Source organism: Medicago truncatula, chromosome 4 (assembly GCF_003473485.1).
Source record: "Medicago truncatula cultivar Jemalong A17 chromosome 4, MtrunA17r5.0-ANR, whole genome shotgun sequence".
Classification (NCBI taxonomy): Eukaryota; Viridiplantae; Streptophyta; class Magnoliopsida; order Fabales; family Fabaceae; genus Medicago; species Medicago truncatula.
In genome coordinates this window covers 13,441,371-13,458,104 of record NC_053045.1, presented here as the reverse complement: position 1 = coordinate 13,458,104, position 16,734 = coordinate 13,441,371, and the positions used below count along the sequence as shown (strand labels likewise).

At 32.8% G+C, this 16,734-nt stretch overlaps 2 protein-coding genes across 3 annotated transcripts; one reads left to right on the top strand and one right to left on the bottom strand.

Moving 5' to 3' along the window:
* Window positions 1-4,305: 4,305 nt before the first annotated feature.
* LOC25491835 (pectinesterase inhibitor 4) lies at window positions 4,306-5,343 on the top strand. The gene has a single exon (XM_013599875.3). It carries the CDS (start codon window positions 4,345-4,347, stop codon window positions 4,954-4,956), a length of 612 nt encoding a protein of 203 aa, XP_013455329.1. The 5' UTR covers window positions 4,306-4,344; the 3' UTR covers window positions 4,957-5,343.
* A 4,209-nt stretch (window positions 5,344-9,552) lies between these two features.
* Window positions 9,553-15,001, bottom strand: LOC25491834 (UMP-CMP kinase). 2 transcript variants are annotated; one of them, XM_013599874.3, is made up of 9 exons: window positions 14,832-15,001; window positions 14,687-14,755; window positions 12,953-13,007; window positions 11,998-12,115; window positions 11,760-11,916; window positions 11,398-11,478; window positions 11,212-11,319; window positions 10,402-10,467; window positions 9,553-9,964 (listed from the first exon to the last, which is right to left on the bottom strand). In XM_013599874.3, exons 1-9 carry the CDS (start codon window positions 14,886-14,888, stop codon window positions 9,950-9,952), a joined length of 726 nt encoding a protein of 241 aa, XP_013455328.1. In that variant the 5' UTR covers window positions 14,889-15,001; the 3' UTR covers window positions 9,553-9,949. The 2 variants fall into 2 exon arrangements, with proteins under 2 accessions (XP_013455328.1, XP_039689911.1); XM_039833977.1 differs by having other exon boundaries at window positions 14,687-14,751; window positions 14,832-14,974.
* Between the last annotated feature and the right edge of the window lie 1,733 nt (window positions 15,002-16,734).

Sequence of the window (16,734 nt, the reverse complement as noted above, 5' to 3'; positions counted from 1 at the left end):
GTGCGATTTGTTTATTTTGATTTCCCTAATAATTAACGTTAACATTTTGATTAAATTAAATAGGGTTAATACAGTAAAATTAAGCAAAGAAGTTAGGTTAAATCTATGGCAAAATTTTGCGTTCGGATTAACTTTAAGGAATAAGATATTACAATAGTTGTTATGTTATTTTTTATGTAGTGCTTTAGGCTCTATGTTGCAAAATTTTGGTTTACGCAACTTTGATTTTCACATTTATAAAGGACAATAATTTTCCGTAATTTATAAGATTTCTCCTTCTGGGCTAAATTTTTTTAAAAAAAAATACGTTATTCAACCCGTGCGAAGCACGGGTTTGTAACTAGTGCAAAGTTGAAAATGGTCTTTTGACCTCACACTTAATTCATAAAAATAAAAATAAAATAAAAATAAAAAAATCGGGTATGATCTTTGGGTTTGGGGCGTGTTGTTGAGGATGTTGCATCAACAATTGTTTCTTGTCTTGGAGAAATAGAATTGTAGGGTTGGGGAGACGGACTACTGAGAGGGTGATGAGTGGGTGTGGGATCTTAGTGGAGGAGGTTGTTGTGTGTTTGGGAAGTGGAGTAACTCGAGGGTCTCCGTAATGGGTTACCTCATATAGGCTCCCATGATAGGGAAAATGCTTGGTTGTACAAGCACGATCATTCATGGGTTTTCTCGGTGAAGTTGGTGTGCTTGATCCTTGTTAGGAGGGTAGGGGACAACAGGGGCGGTTTCACCGCCCAGCAACCCCAGGCGGTGGCCCGGGCTCGATCGATAATCAGTGGCGTATCTTCCTTGGGACCCATGGTACCCCAATATTTCTATATATATTATATCAGGCATATTATTTACATATTTTCCAGTTAGCGCAGTGGAAAAGCAGTTGCTTTTTCTCCCAGACGTCACGAGTTTGATTCTTCCTTCTTCTCCCTTTTTTATATTTTTGTATATATTTACTTTTTTATATTCATGTAAATTAAACCACTACAACAGTTAACATTTTTGATAAATCTTTCAAACAGCTTAATATATATTTCAAAGAATTTTGGTACCCCCGAGAAAATAACTCAAGATCCGCCACTGTCGATAAATCCTTCAAACAACTTAATATGACGATCCTTTTTTATTTTTATATATGACTATTTATCTATCTATATATATATATATATATATATATATATATATATATATATATTGAAGGAAGGAATTTATATATATTATGTCACATGTGAATTTGCGATAAATTTTTCACCCAAGCTCTATGTAATTCCTGGCTCCGCCACTGGACAACATGGTAACGTCAGCTGCATGGGAGAATTCTTTGGCTAGGGTGTGAAAGTCTTAGGCTCCTTCTAAGGAAATTATTTTCACTTGGTAACTTCTTAACAATAAGGAATCGATTAAGGAGAATCGTCTTAGACGAATATTGGTGGTTCACGGGGGCACAATATAGTTGGGTGTCAAAGTTAGTAGTTTGTGCCCCACCATGATCTTATTTGCTTTTTGAGTGGTTATGAGGGTTGGATTCTAAGAAGAGATTCATATTAAGTTTGACCCTAGTTTAACATGTTGTTGTGTGAAGTACCTCAAACTCTCGCAATGATCTAATCTTTGTTGGGTGACCTACATATATCAAGCTTTTGATAGGCTGAAATTCTCGTCGTGGAAGAGGTTCATAGGTAATAACACCAACAACCTCTTCTCCTTCACGAGTGGGAGGCACCACCCATCTTGTGTTGGAATCAATAGAGTCAGAGTCGGGTTGTGGTGTTTCTCTTCGAAGGTAAGGGGCATATTGGTTTATTTTCATTCGTTTCTTGTTTATGTTTGTTTTTTTTTTTTTGTTTGCCTTCTAATGAGTTGGGTACCTCTAGTCCTTGGCCTACTATTTCTGTTTGATTGTACTATGTCTCCCCTTTTGTTATGTGTATGTCTATAGAGTGAGATGTTAGGAACACTTTCTTTCTAACATTCACTCTTATATTAGATGAAACTCATATGAGTCTCACCACTTTATATGAGATCCATTTCTAAAGTGTAGGACTCTATTTCACATGAGTTTTTCTTAAAAAGAGAATGAGTGTTAGAGAGAGTTTATAAAAGAGTGTCCATAGCAGATTTGGATCCTCTCAATTGTGAAAAAAAAACTTGAATGTTATTTAAATGATATTACCATTAAAAAGCATTGGACTCTACAACTTATAAAAATTATAAGTTAGGTTGAATTCATCTTAATGGTGAGATCTCATCCACATAGCCCTCTCAAATTTCATTTTATTCGTTTCTCAATTTTCTCGATAATTATTTTTCTCGTAGTTGTAAACAAGATTGTATATCAAACCGTGACACAACATGACTTTGTCTAACATCTACAAATAAAATGATTTTGTCACACTTTTTAAATGTGGATAAGTGGGGTGTCTGGGTTTCGAATTCCAGCCCCTGCATATAATATGCAATATCTCTACCAACTGAGTCAAACTCATGAGATTATCCCTCATTTAGTCTAATGATGATATTTATTAATTCAATGATATAAAGTAACTTGTATATAATGTAAAACATGTTTACATGTGCACTATAGAACTAACGGTGGTCATAAAAAACAATCCGGTCCAGTTCTATTATTACCTCTTACTTTAGATAATTGAGAAGACTATTGTGAGCGATGTGGGACATTTCTTGTAACATTTTTGTCACGCAACACCTCATCTTCATTCAATTCACTTCTCATTTAATTCAATTCAATATTATTATCTTTTGAAACTATTGTGGTTTAGACAATATGTCTTCGTTTACTCAAAGCTTAACAATCCATGCACATGGTGTCTTGGTGGGAGCTATGGTTGGTAAAGTTGGATAATTAGTTGCAAGTTTGGTGTATATCAAGGAGGGGATAATGTTGATACCCGTGGGAGGAGGAGAAGGTTGAAAAGCTATTGGAATACACAAGTCTTTGGGGATATGTATGTAGGGGATGGTAAAAGTAGGTAGATTACTAATCTTTTGTGTCTGCTACTCTATTGCTTTTATTGGCTGATGTACATTGTTGTATGGACTCAAATGATCTGATCTTAGAGTTTTATTATCTAGAGTCTTGTTATCTTGTGCCTTTAGAGCATAAGTTAAGGAATTCAAAATTAGAAACTTTTTACAGAAAATAATGAAATTTTAACTTTTAAAAGTTGAATACGTAACTTTTGAGACAATTGTTTCTATTTTAAATTTCTTAACATGTGCCATTGGGGCACATGTTATCATTTTCCTATTATTTATTATTTGTTTACCCGGTTCAACCAATTAAATTATGATCTTAAGGTCTTTTTAATTTAATATTCAGATTGATTTTTTTAAAATAGCTAGATAAGAATATATACACATTGACTTCTTTTTTTCTTAGAGTGGTCCATCAAAGAGAGGATAGTACCATATCCCCATCCTAAAACATAAGATAAGAGCAACATGATGTATATCATGTGTTCGACATGGGCTAGGTGACTCAATAAGTCACAAACGAAACACTGAACAAGGGAGTCTAGTTTTGGAGTTGTCTCCTTTGTGTTTTGGGGTTACATCAGTATAATGTGATGTGTGAATTCTTACATGGATCTCAAGCATCGGAGTTTAGCGCAAATAGTTGATGCAATGATGCACATGGCGTAAGTATTGTACAAGTTCGATTTCTTCCATTAAAAAAGTATATATGTAGGTCTCAAAACTCTATTTCATGAATAGATGCTATCATTAGATGATACGATTAGGAGTTTATGGTTTGTGCTAGAACCTTAAGATCACAATTTTCATAAGCGCATTAACCGGCCCATTGGAGTTGAGTTAACTTGATGCGATAGATAATAGCTCCGACACAGACTACCTTTCTGAACACTTTTGGAAATACGCATTCACTTAAAGTATATAAATCTTCTTTAAGAAGAATCTTAATACTATTTTTAAAGAAAAATCAGCTCAATATTGTAGACTAAATTAGAGAGATAATAATAGGTTAGAAACTAAATTAACGACCAATTTTTTTTTTGTTTTGTATTTCAACACATTCCGATCAAAGTCAATTATTAGATCATGTGCAATCCCTGTTTTTCCCCCTTAATTATTTGATCTTATAGTATATCCAACGGGATCTATATTCTTGTTATTACGTGTACTTTGACAATATCACGAAATCAACATGTGCCACGTGCAATCCCTTCTTGTACGGTTTATAGTTGCTTGTGTACAAAATCGATTTATCATACCAACTTATCAAATTTGCCACATTTAATTTTAGTATAAAAGCCACCTTATGCATTTGTATTGAACCAATTGAAAGAAGAAGAAAAAAACATGGCATTGCAATTACATAATCTCTTCATAATAATTTTTACCCTTCTATTCCTCTCAACTCTTATTCAATCTACAACATGTGCATCAAACTCCACCACAAAATCCACTTCAACAACCTACAAAAAGTTTTTAAAGACTCAATGCAATTCAACCACATACCCAAATGATTGTTACAAGTCACTTTCTCCATACACATCAAAAATCAAAACAAACCAAATGACACTCACCAAAGTCTCTATCTATCTAGCTCTAAAATCAGCAAGAAGTGCATCAACCACATTGAAGAAACTAAGTTCCAAGAAGCTAACACATGATGAAACATTGGTCATTGCCGATTGCAGAGAAAACATCGATGACACGGTGGATCTACTCGAGCAATCGTCTGACGGGCTCGTGCATTTGAATGGTACTACAACTAGTGATGATAGGTTTAAATGGGATACCATAAAGACATGGATGAGTGCTGCTATAACTGATGAGGGAACATGTACGGATGAGTTGGATGAAATGGAAGTGAGATCTTCAATAAAGAAGATGGTTAACACAAGTGTTGGTAAAGTTACTTCTTTGACAAGCAATGCTTTGGCTTTTGTTAATAGGCTTGCCTATTAATCATGGTTTTAAATGTGTTCAACCGCCATTGTGGCCGCAATATAAAAGATTTTGAAGTCTCTGCAATGGCATCGCAATTGCGAGCATATGGCTGCATTTTGTGTAATATAAAGATTTGCAGCATTACTTCAATTGAAATTTAAAAACCTGTTTATTAGTCATTCAATCAAGGAAACCATTATGTTGTATGATATATGTTTTGTTTTTTAAACAGTCAAAATTGATTATTAGTATTTGTTAGAATATGATATATGTTTCCATTCCATATATACGACAATTGGGCGTGTAATTTTTCATTTTTTATTTTAGATATAGTTTATACTAGTGTTGTTTCATACCAAGGTTAATGTAAAATTTGTGGCTTTTACAATGTGATTATTATTCCTATTTTTTAGAGTAATTTATATTGTTCTCTCTTGATAAATGTTTAAATTACATTGTGTATATACCCTCTTTTTTTACCTCTCTTTTTATGTTAAAATAAATATTTTTCTATGAAGTAGCCGCTTCCACCCTTTCCTAGAGTTTGAGGGAGAAAATTCCTTGCGCCACTCCCACCCTTTTCTAGGGTTCGAGGAGAATGACGTATAATGTCTTTTTTATCCCTTTGAATTGTACTATTCCATCTGTTTTTCCTGCCTCTCAATCATCACTATGTCAGCTTTCTACCTTCATCTTCGTTTCGATTTCCATCCCAAATCATTTACCCCCCAAAATCACTTTTATGCTTAAACTTCATTCAACCTCAAATTACTTCCGGCCTTAACCGCCTTCATCCGCAACCCGTTTACAGTGTTGTTCGCTTCCCCATGAACTGTGTTGTGACTACCGGTTTGTGCTTCCCCTCATTGTGCTCCAACGGTGATATCAATTCCTCCACGCCTCATTCAAGCGTTCATCCCACGGATCGTCCAACACCTCCTCCATATCTGGTTGTTATGGTTGTGTCAAGTGAAAAGTCGTATAAGCGGCCTCCTTGAAAGTCCCCATGGACTACTCTATCTTCACCGGGTTTGAGATTCAACATCTTTTTGGTTGTTTTATTTGTTTCATTGTTCTGTATCTTTATCTATTTTGGTATTACTTAATTTGCTTCATTTGCTTCAAGTTTGTACCTTATATGTTTGCTACAATGCTTGAGAATATCTCGCTTGCCATCACTAAATTCAGCTTCCTTTCAACTACGCAAATGTCTTGTCAATATGTGTGAGAATTGGTCATCTCATAAATCACAAATGGTCGATTTGATCGAGCACCTGCAAATATCTTGTTCCGAAGTTGGATTACATCAAAGACGGTGAATCTCGATTTATTATTTTGACTTACAGTCATATGAGTAAGAATTTAGCTTGGTTGTTAGGATTTTTAATTTTTTTTTTTTCCTATTGCCTTAATTCCTTCAAGAAAGTTTAATATGTACCTTTAGCATATCTTCAGCTATTTTAATAATTTCTAACGTATGGATGTGGAATGTCCAAACCTATGGTTCTTTCGATTGTATTGTTGCTATATGAGGTTGTATCAAGTGAGAGGAGTATTTATTTATGGTGAGAGATGAGAGGATTGATTAATGACCATGAGATTAAAATCAATGGTTGAAATTTAATTAATCGATAAAAAGTGCATGTGTTCTATGCAACACGCAATCAATGTCTTTGACTGTCCTTCTTCCTTGTTTCTGCACATTCAACTCCTTCAATTCAAATAAGTCGACATGTGCAAAACAGATATAACAGTGGCAACAAAGTGATGACCCCTACCACCAATTTTAGAACGAAATGGGGAAACTGATTTTGCGTCTCCGTAATGGGATCCAGATTTTATTATCGGCACCATGGAACTGGAGGAAACGAGGAAGAAGAAGATGAGCGCATAAGAGAGAGAAAAAAAGAAAATAGAGACCACATGCAATCTTATAAAAATTTCAATCCAACGGTTGTGATCTCCTTAGACTATCCGCAATGGTGAGATCTTAATTATTTAAGATCCGGTAATAGGTACCCTCGCTGAAGAGAAATTTTTTGGATACATCACTTTCAATTGTTCCCTTCTTTGAATTTACCCTGATATATAACCAAAATCTTACTAAAGCCACTAAAAGATGACTACTTAAAACTGGATTTTATATTTTAAAATCTTAAAATTAATAACCAAATGTTCAAAGTTAATTATCATTGGCATTAAAAGTTATGAAGAAGAATTATCCTGAAAGTTAATTATCTTAGGCTCGTAGTTAGGGTTGAAAATGAGTCGAGTCGAGTCGAACCTGTCTGAGCTCGACTCAACTCGATAAGAATTAGTTCGGCTCGAAACTCGACTCGAGTTTGAAACGAACCTTTTATTTTAACTCAATTTCGGCTCGTTTAAAGTTCGCGAACAACTCGGTTCGACTCGTTAGGTTCAACTCGTCTACTCGAATTGTATACTTCAAAAGCTTTTTTTCTTCAAAAAATTTTTTTGTCAAAAATACATGTCTTTGACTTAAAAAAAAAAAAATAATATAAATTAAATAAAACTATGAAGGTAGAAAGGAAGTAGCACTTACTACTGTAGCGCATACCATGTTTTACATTGTACTCATTATCATCCACCTCTCTTATATATACACTCTTACTCTCTAATATTATCAAAACACCCGATGTGGGACTATTTGTGTACAAATGTTTGTTTAAAAGCCTTCAAAAGATATTAACTTTTTTCTTCTATCATAACAATTATCGTTGATTATTAATTAAATTAGTAATAATTCCTATGAAAAAAGTACATAATTATTAGAAGCTTGTAATAAATTACATATTATATAACAATATGTAAAATAATATTTTACATATATCAAGCTGGTTCATGAACCAAACGAGTCGAACCATACTCAACTCAAGTTCGACTCATTTATTTAATGAGCTTAATTTTCAACTCAAGTTCGACTCATTTGGTTCATGAACCAAGTTCAACGAGTCAATTATCGAATCGAATCTCGAACTATTTTCGAGTTGGTTCGGTTCATTGCCAACTCTACTCGTAGTTAATTGATATCATAAATATATCTTCCAACTCAAAATTTATAAACTATTTTGATTGATGCCAACAATTTTCATGTTATTCAAGTTTGATCTGAAGTTCGATATCAACTATGAATGGACTAAATGTTTAATATATAAGAGAGGTGGTTATCTTATCTATACATTGAGATGTTAGGTGGAGATGTAGTGTTTAGATCACTTGGTGATCCTTGATTCATTAGTCAGTTGTTGCTCCCAAGCTCCCAATGCTTTTCACTGAATCTACAACAATTGTTATCAAAACCCTATTCAGTTTGATGGGGAACGGGAATGATATCTTAGTGTATGAATAAATTTTAGTGATGTGAGGTACTCGCACTTGAGCGAAATACTGTTGGTATTCAAGTGTTGGTGGTAGTTCCACGTTGATTATGATTGAACTAAATTGTGAGATACACCCTCCAGTCACTATTATAAAGAAAAATCAATATTTTAGATTTATTCATTAAATGATGTATGTGGTCCACAATAAAGACTATACGATATTAATTGAATGAATCTAAAATGTAAATTTTTGTTTATAATAATGATCGGAAGGTGTATATATCAGAGATGACCTATATTACTAATGTCTTCGAACTTTGAATGGTATCTCAATCTCTTAATGGTCTTGAATCAATTAGTTGGTAGTTGACTCCCGATCTTTCTCTGGACTCGCCAACATACTTTAACAACCAGTTTACATATTCACTCTACTATTATACTTGTCCCTGGGTGCACCAACTACTTAGGGTATGTGCTGGAAGAATCAATTTATGTGGTGGTGTTAGTCCATTGTTTTTGTTCTACGTTTAAGCTTGTATTAAATAATTTCTTGATTTCAACAGTAACAGAAAATGTCAGAATTTTATATTTTTTAGCCTTTGAGGGATAGGAATTGTATTAGATAATCAACAGCTACGTGATAAGAGTTTTCTTATAAAAACAGCTCTCTTAGCTAGCTATGTGAAGATAATCATATTAAAATAATAATATTAAATTTTCTTTAATTTGATCAAGGAAGTTAGGTGATGCTCCTGTACATCAAAGAATCTTTATTGTAACTGTAACCATCGCATTTTATGGTACAATCTGGAATTCAAATGGAGCATGCATCAAGCACATGTGGTGATTCATTATTCAAGAAACACACGTATTATACAATGTGGTGTTAAGTCTTTGCATGTTTGTCCTCGTGAGTTTAGCTCAGTTGGTATAGACAATGCATAAAATATGCAAGATCCGGGGTTCGAACCTCGACCACCACAAAAAAAAAAAAAAAAAAAAAAGTCTTTGCATGTTTAGTTATCTAATAAATCCACCTTCTATCAATTCCAACTCAACCAAAAAAAAAAAGTCTTAACTAGAAGAAACGAGTAAATATGCAACCTTAAACATGCTCTTAAGTTCATAGTTTGTTGAATGAGATAGGATATATTTTAGCCAAGAGTTCGGTTCCTTTCAAGTTATTTTCTTTCTTTTGATGTTGTTTTATTACAATACAGTTTTAAATCCAACAAATAAATACCCCTTCTTTAAGTACCTAACACATTTAAGATACTAAAGGCAAAATTCCTCCATATATATTTTTTTATACGCAAATGTAAATCGAATTCAAAATTACAAATTCAAAAGAATCCAAATCCTTTCACTAGAACCAACATATAGTTGGTATTAACTCAACAATGTTAGCTTGTGTATCAAACATTTACATTCATCTACTGTTATTCCTGTCGAGGGATACGATTCAACAGCATTATAAAACTCGAACCGTTACAACCAGTCACTTTAAAATTCTCCGGTGGATGAGTTTTACGGTAATTTCCAGAGCAAATCAGCCAGGAATTTGGATCTTGTAGCTAACTAGAAGTTAACTAGGAAATATAGAGTTCCCACAAAATCCAAACTTCACCCAAATTTACAATGCTCTCACAAACAGCCTATTCACGCAGCTTTCATGCAGCCGTTTGCTGCACAGAGTGATACAAGTGATTAGAGGTTTTAAATAATAAAATACAATATTAATATTTAATACACAAAGAGATGTAAGCCAAGGTGGACTTATAATTTAGAATTACAAGTTATCAACTACCCAAAAAATAGTGTTTTGGAATATTCCTTTTCTTCCCCGCAGAAGCAAATAAAGGCAATGCTTAATAAAACACATGTTGATGGATGTATGGATTTGTGCAGCTAATAAAACACTTTAGAGGGTTAGTAGCCTTAACCTTAATAACTTGTAATACTAATGAACAAGGTCGGTCCTAAGTCCTAACATTTTAGGTGCTCAGGGAGAGACAAAGAGATCACTGCCCTCATTATAAAACAATTAACTGTGTACGTGGCACCAAACATCTTGAGCATTTGTAACTAACATTATATTATAAGTTTATAATTGAATGTATACCTCACATGCCGCAAAAACTGGCCGAACTTGCTCAAATATTTCATCCTCTGTTCCCACAGCATTGATCTGCAGAGATTAGTTTGTCATATAATTAACTTATAATTTACCAGAAAGAAATGTACAATCATGTGACAAGCTGATTTTTTTAAACAAGAAAAATCCATCACATAACTATCACAATTTAACACCCAACTAGAAACCGAGAAAACTGAGAAAGACTAGTTTTGCCATCTGATACAAACGGGTGTCAAGTCATCCCACAATACAAAACAATTAAAGACAGATTTACTTGGACAGTTTCAGTTCGGTAACATCTATATCAACGGGTTCAGAACCCGTCCAATGCAATAACGTGAATGCATTTTTTGGAGCACCCATCACACGGAATACCCAGACCCGCAATTCCACCAGACTGGCCATCCATCCTAACAGTTAAAAATGGATGGAAATGGATGCCGGTTTATACACTTTAGTTATTTATCGGGTGGATGATATTCCGACCGAATCTGACTGTGACCACTCTTAATCACATCGTTATATAAACCACAACAAACATACATCTAAATCCCAAGTCAAGTCATAATTTAAGCCAAATGCACAAAAGACTATCTTGTGAATTTTCCCAACCGGAAGAAATTAAACTGAATATTGAACCAGCACAGCAACACACACCTTAAGGGATAGTTAATAAAATATCTATAACCAAAAGATTAAGAAAGGGCAGCTTTTCTATGCAAGTCAAGGTCATATAAGTCTCTCTATAATGTCAAGACTGTTGAATTCAAATGAAAACTGAAAATAAACAATTACCCTATGAAGTCTCCCTCTTCTTGCATAATGATCGATTACAGGAAGATTTAATGCCTCAAATACTTTAAGACGTTTCTTGATTGTATCTATATTGTCATCAATTCGACCCTGCGTAAAATAGCAGCATATATCAAACAGAAGTTTCTATCAGTTGCTGAAATACGTCATCAAGAATTTGATAATAACCTGATTACGGCTCAGCACCCGTTTCACCATCTCTTCTTCAGGGCAATCAAAGAAAAGAACAAAATCTGGTTCTGTTCCAGTCTGCATAATAAAGAGTGATTATGTGGTAGAATAGAAGAAATTATTCAAACACATTATCTGTTTAATACGTAAAAATAGTGCATTTGTAAAGGTATAATTAACAATAAAGAGGATGTGGCAAATTTGTAGTCAATTCAAAGCATACAAAATCAGAGCTGGCACAAAAATAACCCTATACTATAACAACTCATTAACATTAGAAAGAAAAGGCGAAAGAGGAGAGAACATTACTTTCTATAACCCAAATTTAAGGGATAAAGAGTTAAGAAAATCAAACTTACAATATGTTCAAAAGCTATGCGGTTCTCCTCACTTCTAGGGAAACCATCAATAAGAAACTTACGATTGTCACCATATTGCATCTCTCTTAGAATCAATCTGACAGTCACCGCTGATGGAACGATTCTTCCTTCTCTTATTGTTTCCAGAATCATCGCGCTGTTTTGATGTTTTCATTGTTAAACCCTCAAATATGCACCGAGGAAACATATAAAAAAAATTAGAATATGACAAAATTACCCATATTCACTGTCAGAAACCATTTCCTTCCTCAAAAGATCTCCAGCACTCAGATGCTTAAATCCAAATGTTTCAACAATTCTTGCACATTGTGTACCTTTTCCACTACCAGGCCCCCCTGAGAGCATGAAAACAGTATTTGATTATCAGTATGACTTATTTAAAGCCAACCAAAAACAATAGTGAATAGAATCATTAAAAACTTGCAGCGCTCTGTTTCTAAGATGAAAAATAAAAATATCTGAAGTATGTAACAGGAGTTTGTATTCCTTAATTCATTTTAGTCGGTTTTATTTCAAGATTCAAGATAAGTTAAGCTTAGCCATTGTATCGTTAGCTTTTAGTCATGCCCATTTGTGTAATAATATCCTGATAGATAATGAGAACAAATGAACAATCAGTTGAGTGATTAATTTGAACCATTTCAAATAACTTTTAAATTTCTTTACACGACTTCTATCAGACTCAAGAGTTCAAACACAGAATTAGAAAATTACGGCTACTAATTGTTCTAGGATAAACCAGAATTGTAATTCTTGTTACAATAACATGCCAACAAACAGAGTTTCCACCTAACAAGGAGTTTTGTACTTCAAATACTGCATAAACAGCCACATTACTGCCATAACCACTAACAGAACAACTACATTAAATGCAAAAATAATCTAATTAGGCCTTGGTAGACCGTGATCGACAAGTACCTGCCAATTCTAATAATAAATATGAAGACATTACATCCATAAATAATGCTAATTGCAAACATAGAAACACAGGGTATGCAAGTAGAGAACAGCATGAAACTCACTTTGAGACATTCACAAAATTGCGGTCTATTGAGATTGAAAAAATTGTTTTGTATTGCCATTTCTTATTTTCATTTTAATTATAAAAATGCTACTTTGGATTTCACTGCAATTCAGCCAATATTTTAAACAATAAATGCATCTTTATTTACCTAAAACAAAAGTTATAACCGAATCCATATGTTTGGGAGAAACCACGTCCTTTTCCTGCAACAAAGGGAACAAAGAAAGGCAGGAGATCACTAAAGTATCATACTCAGAGACAATATTATTTGAAAGACAAACTCTTCGGTCATATGACAGTAAATCATTGACGTTCACAAACTGCAATTAGAAGTTATTTCAGTGCTAACCAATTTAACAATTGAATATTTCCTCAAACTCGTAATTGTATTATAACAAAAACCAAAGAATGAACGATGATATTAAAATGAAAAGTTTATCTAACCAATTAGAAAGGAACAAAAAAACATTACTTAGATGAATTCACACAAGTAACTGATTTTAACACACTGATAATGATATAAACATGCAATTGAAGGGAAATAGCATCCAGCACTACGTCTCAAGTACAAAAAAGTATAAAACCTCAATTTAGTCCTTCAAGTATCACTATCTCTCCTACTTAGTCACTAGAGTATATGAAAATCTGTTTCATTAGTCTCTGCTGTTATATATTGAAATGATGCTAGAGACTAACAAGACAAATTTTTATATACTAACTTCAAAGGCTATTGGGATGGATTTCGAGGTTGGTTGTTATGTTCCAACTTTTTAATTAGAAAACACACTTTTTAAAAACTAAATCATTTTAAGTGTATGTTTGGTTTCACATTGGAGGAGTGAAGATTGATTTTAGATGTATATAAAATTGATTTTGTTACGTATGGATATTCTCAAATAGAATTGATTCAACTTGAACCTAGAATTTGTAACTTATGGTTTCTATAATTAATGTTTGCCTTGGATTTTATTCAATTCACTTTCACATGAATGTATCCAAAGGTAAATCACTTTACATTCAAATCACTTTTAGTCAAATTGCCAATTCATTTAAAATCAACTTTTGTCATCCACTTTTTAAAAGATGAGAATCCAGACAAAAATCAGAAAACTACTCCTTTCATCCACTACAAGGACTCTTTGAAGAAGAAGAAAAACTACCCATAAATTTTTCAAATTACTATAGGCATTTATTAATTTTTTCCAATTTTTTCCCAAACATAGTCACGGGTTCAAGTCCCCTGTAAACAAACAGTCTCTTGTGTAAAAAGAGGGTAAGGCTGGGACCCCTTGTCGGACCATGCGTATGCAGGAGCTTTAGTACACCGGGTTGCCCTTATAGTCTATCATTTGTCTAGTAAGATAGAATGTCAGTATCAAGTATCTGATACATCTATTCACGAAGAGAATAGTTACTCCTCTGGTCTCAAATATAAGCAAAAATTCTTTTTTTTTTTCTTTTTTTTCTTTGTCAGGTTCATTGAATAACCAATGAATCCAATTAACCAGATACATCAATTATTCAATGAAACTGATAAAAAGAATATTTGCTTATATATTTGAGGATAGATAACATACACATAATACATAACCTTAATTACCCTACCAACTTTTCTTAATAGACTGTAAAAGTTAAAAGGATTATGAAGTGACATTAGATACAGTGAATGTGTGAGTTTCCTCGTTAAACTCTTGGAACTCAGAAATAAAGTTGAACCAAATTACTTAAAATAGAATATATATATAAGTAACTTTGCGTAAAATCATTTTCCATAGATGCTTTTCTAAAAGAAGTGATTCTAATCTACTTTTCACAAAAATCTGCAAAAAAATAATCTTTAAATCAATAAAAAATTAACAATCGTGAAAGTGTAATATAGTACCTGAAAGTGTAAAGGCGATCCTGAGATAAATCTATGGCAATGAAAAGCGTTGTTGAGTTTAGAACCTTCCTAGAATCAGAGAAACGAATAAAATTCAAAATCTGAATCGAAGAAGTGAAAGAGAATCGATAGTTAAGTTAGTTACCTGTGTGATGTGAAAGGAAAGTAATGATTTCAAAGAAGAGGTTGCGCGTTTCCACATTTTCTGTTTCTTGAATTGATGATTTTGTGGGGTTATTGGAACTGATTTCAGTTTCTTACGGTGGGGTTACCTTGCGCGAATGGAGATTTTCTGGTACTTGTAAAGTGTTAGGAAATGGGCACCTACACATGCATATATCATGAGGAAATTGACACCTCGATTGTTTTAACTTTTAATATTATAATTTAATTTAGGCTTAAATATGATGATGGTCCATGTAATTTTGACCAGTTTTGATTTTTATCCTGTAATAAATATTAATAGTGGATGTTGTCCAAATAATAAATGTGTTATTGGGCCATACTACTAGGTTATTGGCTTAGTTCATAAGCTACTCTATTTTCTTATAAATAGAGCTCATTTGTAGATACACACATTAGTGAATAAGAATACTGCTCCTATTCTCTCTTCTTCTCCTTCTTTCTATTACTCTCTCTATTTACTTATTTTCATAACACGTTATCAGCACATGCTCTAACCAACTGAGAGGTATTGGTATAATCTATTTCACTAATTGATAGTTTTTCCCCTTGCATATAATTTAGTTGTTTGTATACGTGATAGCATACATGATATCTATGTACCTCTTTAATCGCTATTATAAATTCATATAACAACATGACTCTTTTGGTGATAATCGTTTGTATTTTTGAATCGATGGCTTTAATTTGTTAAAAACGTACATGACTCTTTTTAATTATTATAATATATAAAATAAGATGTAATTTTGTATCGATGATTTCCATCAATTGGAATAAGTGTCTTATAGATACACATAATTGTTATTGTGCAAGTTATTTATTCGTGATTCAACATCCATGCATCACTGAAATCCTTGCAGGATAGTGTAAGAGATTGATCACATCTATAATATAATTCCTGAAGAACTATATTATATTAAAAAGAAAAAAAAGCATCCTTGAAGGATTGCTTATAAAAACTCAATCTTTCCTAATGAATTCCTGAAGTGAAGAATTCAACCATAGTGCATCCCTGAAGGATTACTTAAAAAAAAAAAATCTATTTTTTTAATTCCTGAAGAATTCAATATGCACATCTGAAGGATTGAAACGAAAAAAAAACATTTTGATTTGATTATGTATAGTTCCTGGAGAACTTAAAAACTTTTTATCAAATAGTTGATTTAATTGTGTATAATTCTGAAGTAAAACTCATGTTTGTTTACCTTGAATTTCTGAAAATTCAATTAGATGTTACATAGTTATCGGAGAACTAATTTGTACTGTTTGAATTCATTCCAGCCGCGATGTGAAATTAGCATGGATTCTTCGTTCAAAACCAAACAAATTAACAAGAGATTAGTTCATGAATAATTTGTAACCTACTTTGAAATGTATATTACTCCTAATTTGAAACGTATGTTATTCTTAATTTGTTCCTAAGAATATATATAACTTTATTACTTGATTTGTTGCCTAATTTATGAAACATAGTTTGAAAAGTTTGATACCTCATCGTGAGATTTAAATTGGAATTTGGATCACCGATTCACCATGAAAGAAAAGGGTTCGACAAGATTTGGTCCACAATTTTGTTTTGTTTTGAAAACTGAAAATTAATTTTCCTATATTTATGGATTCAATTGGCACGTCAGTGTAGTGGTTGTTTGTTTCCTTAATCTTTGGTAGCTAATTTCTCTATAACAATCTGATTTTTTATTTTAAATATATTAATGTAGATTTGATTGTAAGCTTCCGAAGAACTACGCATATACATCTATGATATATGCGTTTGAGTTTCTGAAGAACTATTTATTTAACCTAAAAATTCTTGAATGATTATATGTATATAAACAAAATTTTCTTAATGAATTCAACACTAATAC

Excerpts from the sequence above, each read along its gene's own strand:
- LOC25491835 (XM_013599875.3), top strand. The coding sequence starts at position 4,345 with ATGGCATTGCAATTACATAATCTCTTCATAATAATTTTTACCCTTCTA.
- LOC25491834 (XM_013599874.3), bottom strand. The coding sequence starts at position 14,888 with ATGTGGAAACGCGCAACCTCTTCTTTGAAATCATTACTTTCCTTTCAC. Across the intron at positions 11,917-11,997 it reads GTTTCTGACAGTGAATATGG|CGCGATGATTCTGGAAACAA; the intron begins GTAATTTTGTCA and ends ACATCAAAACAG. Across the intron at positions 10,468-11,211 it reads GAAGAGGGAGACTTCATAGG|ATCAATGCTGTGGGAACAGA; the intron begins GTAATTGTTTAT and ends TAATCTCTGCAG.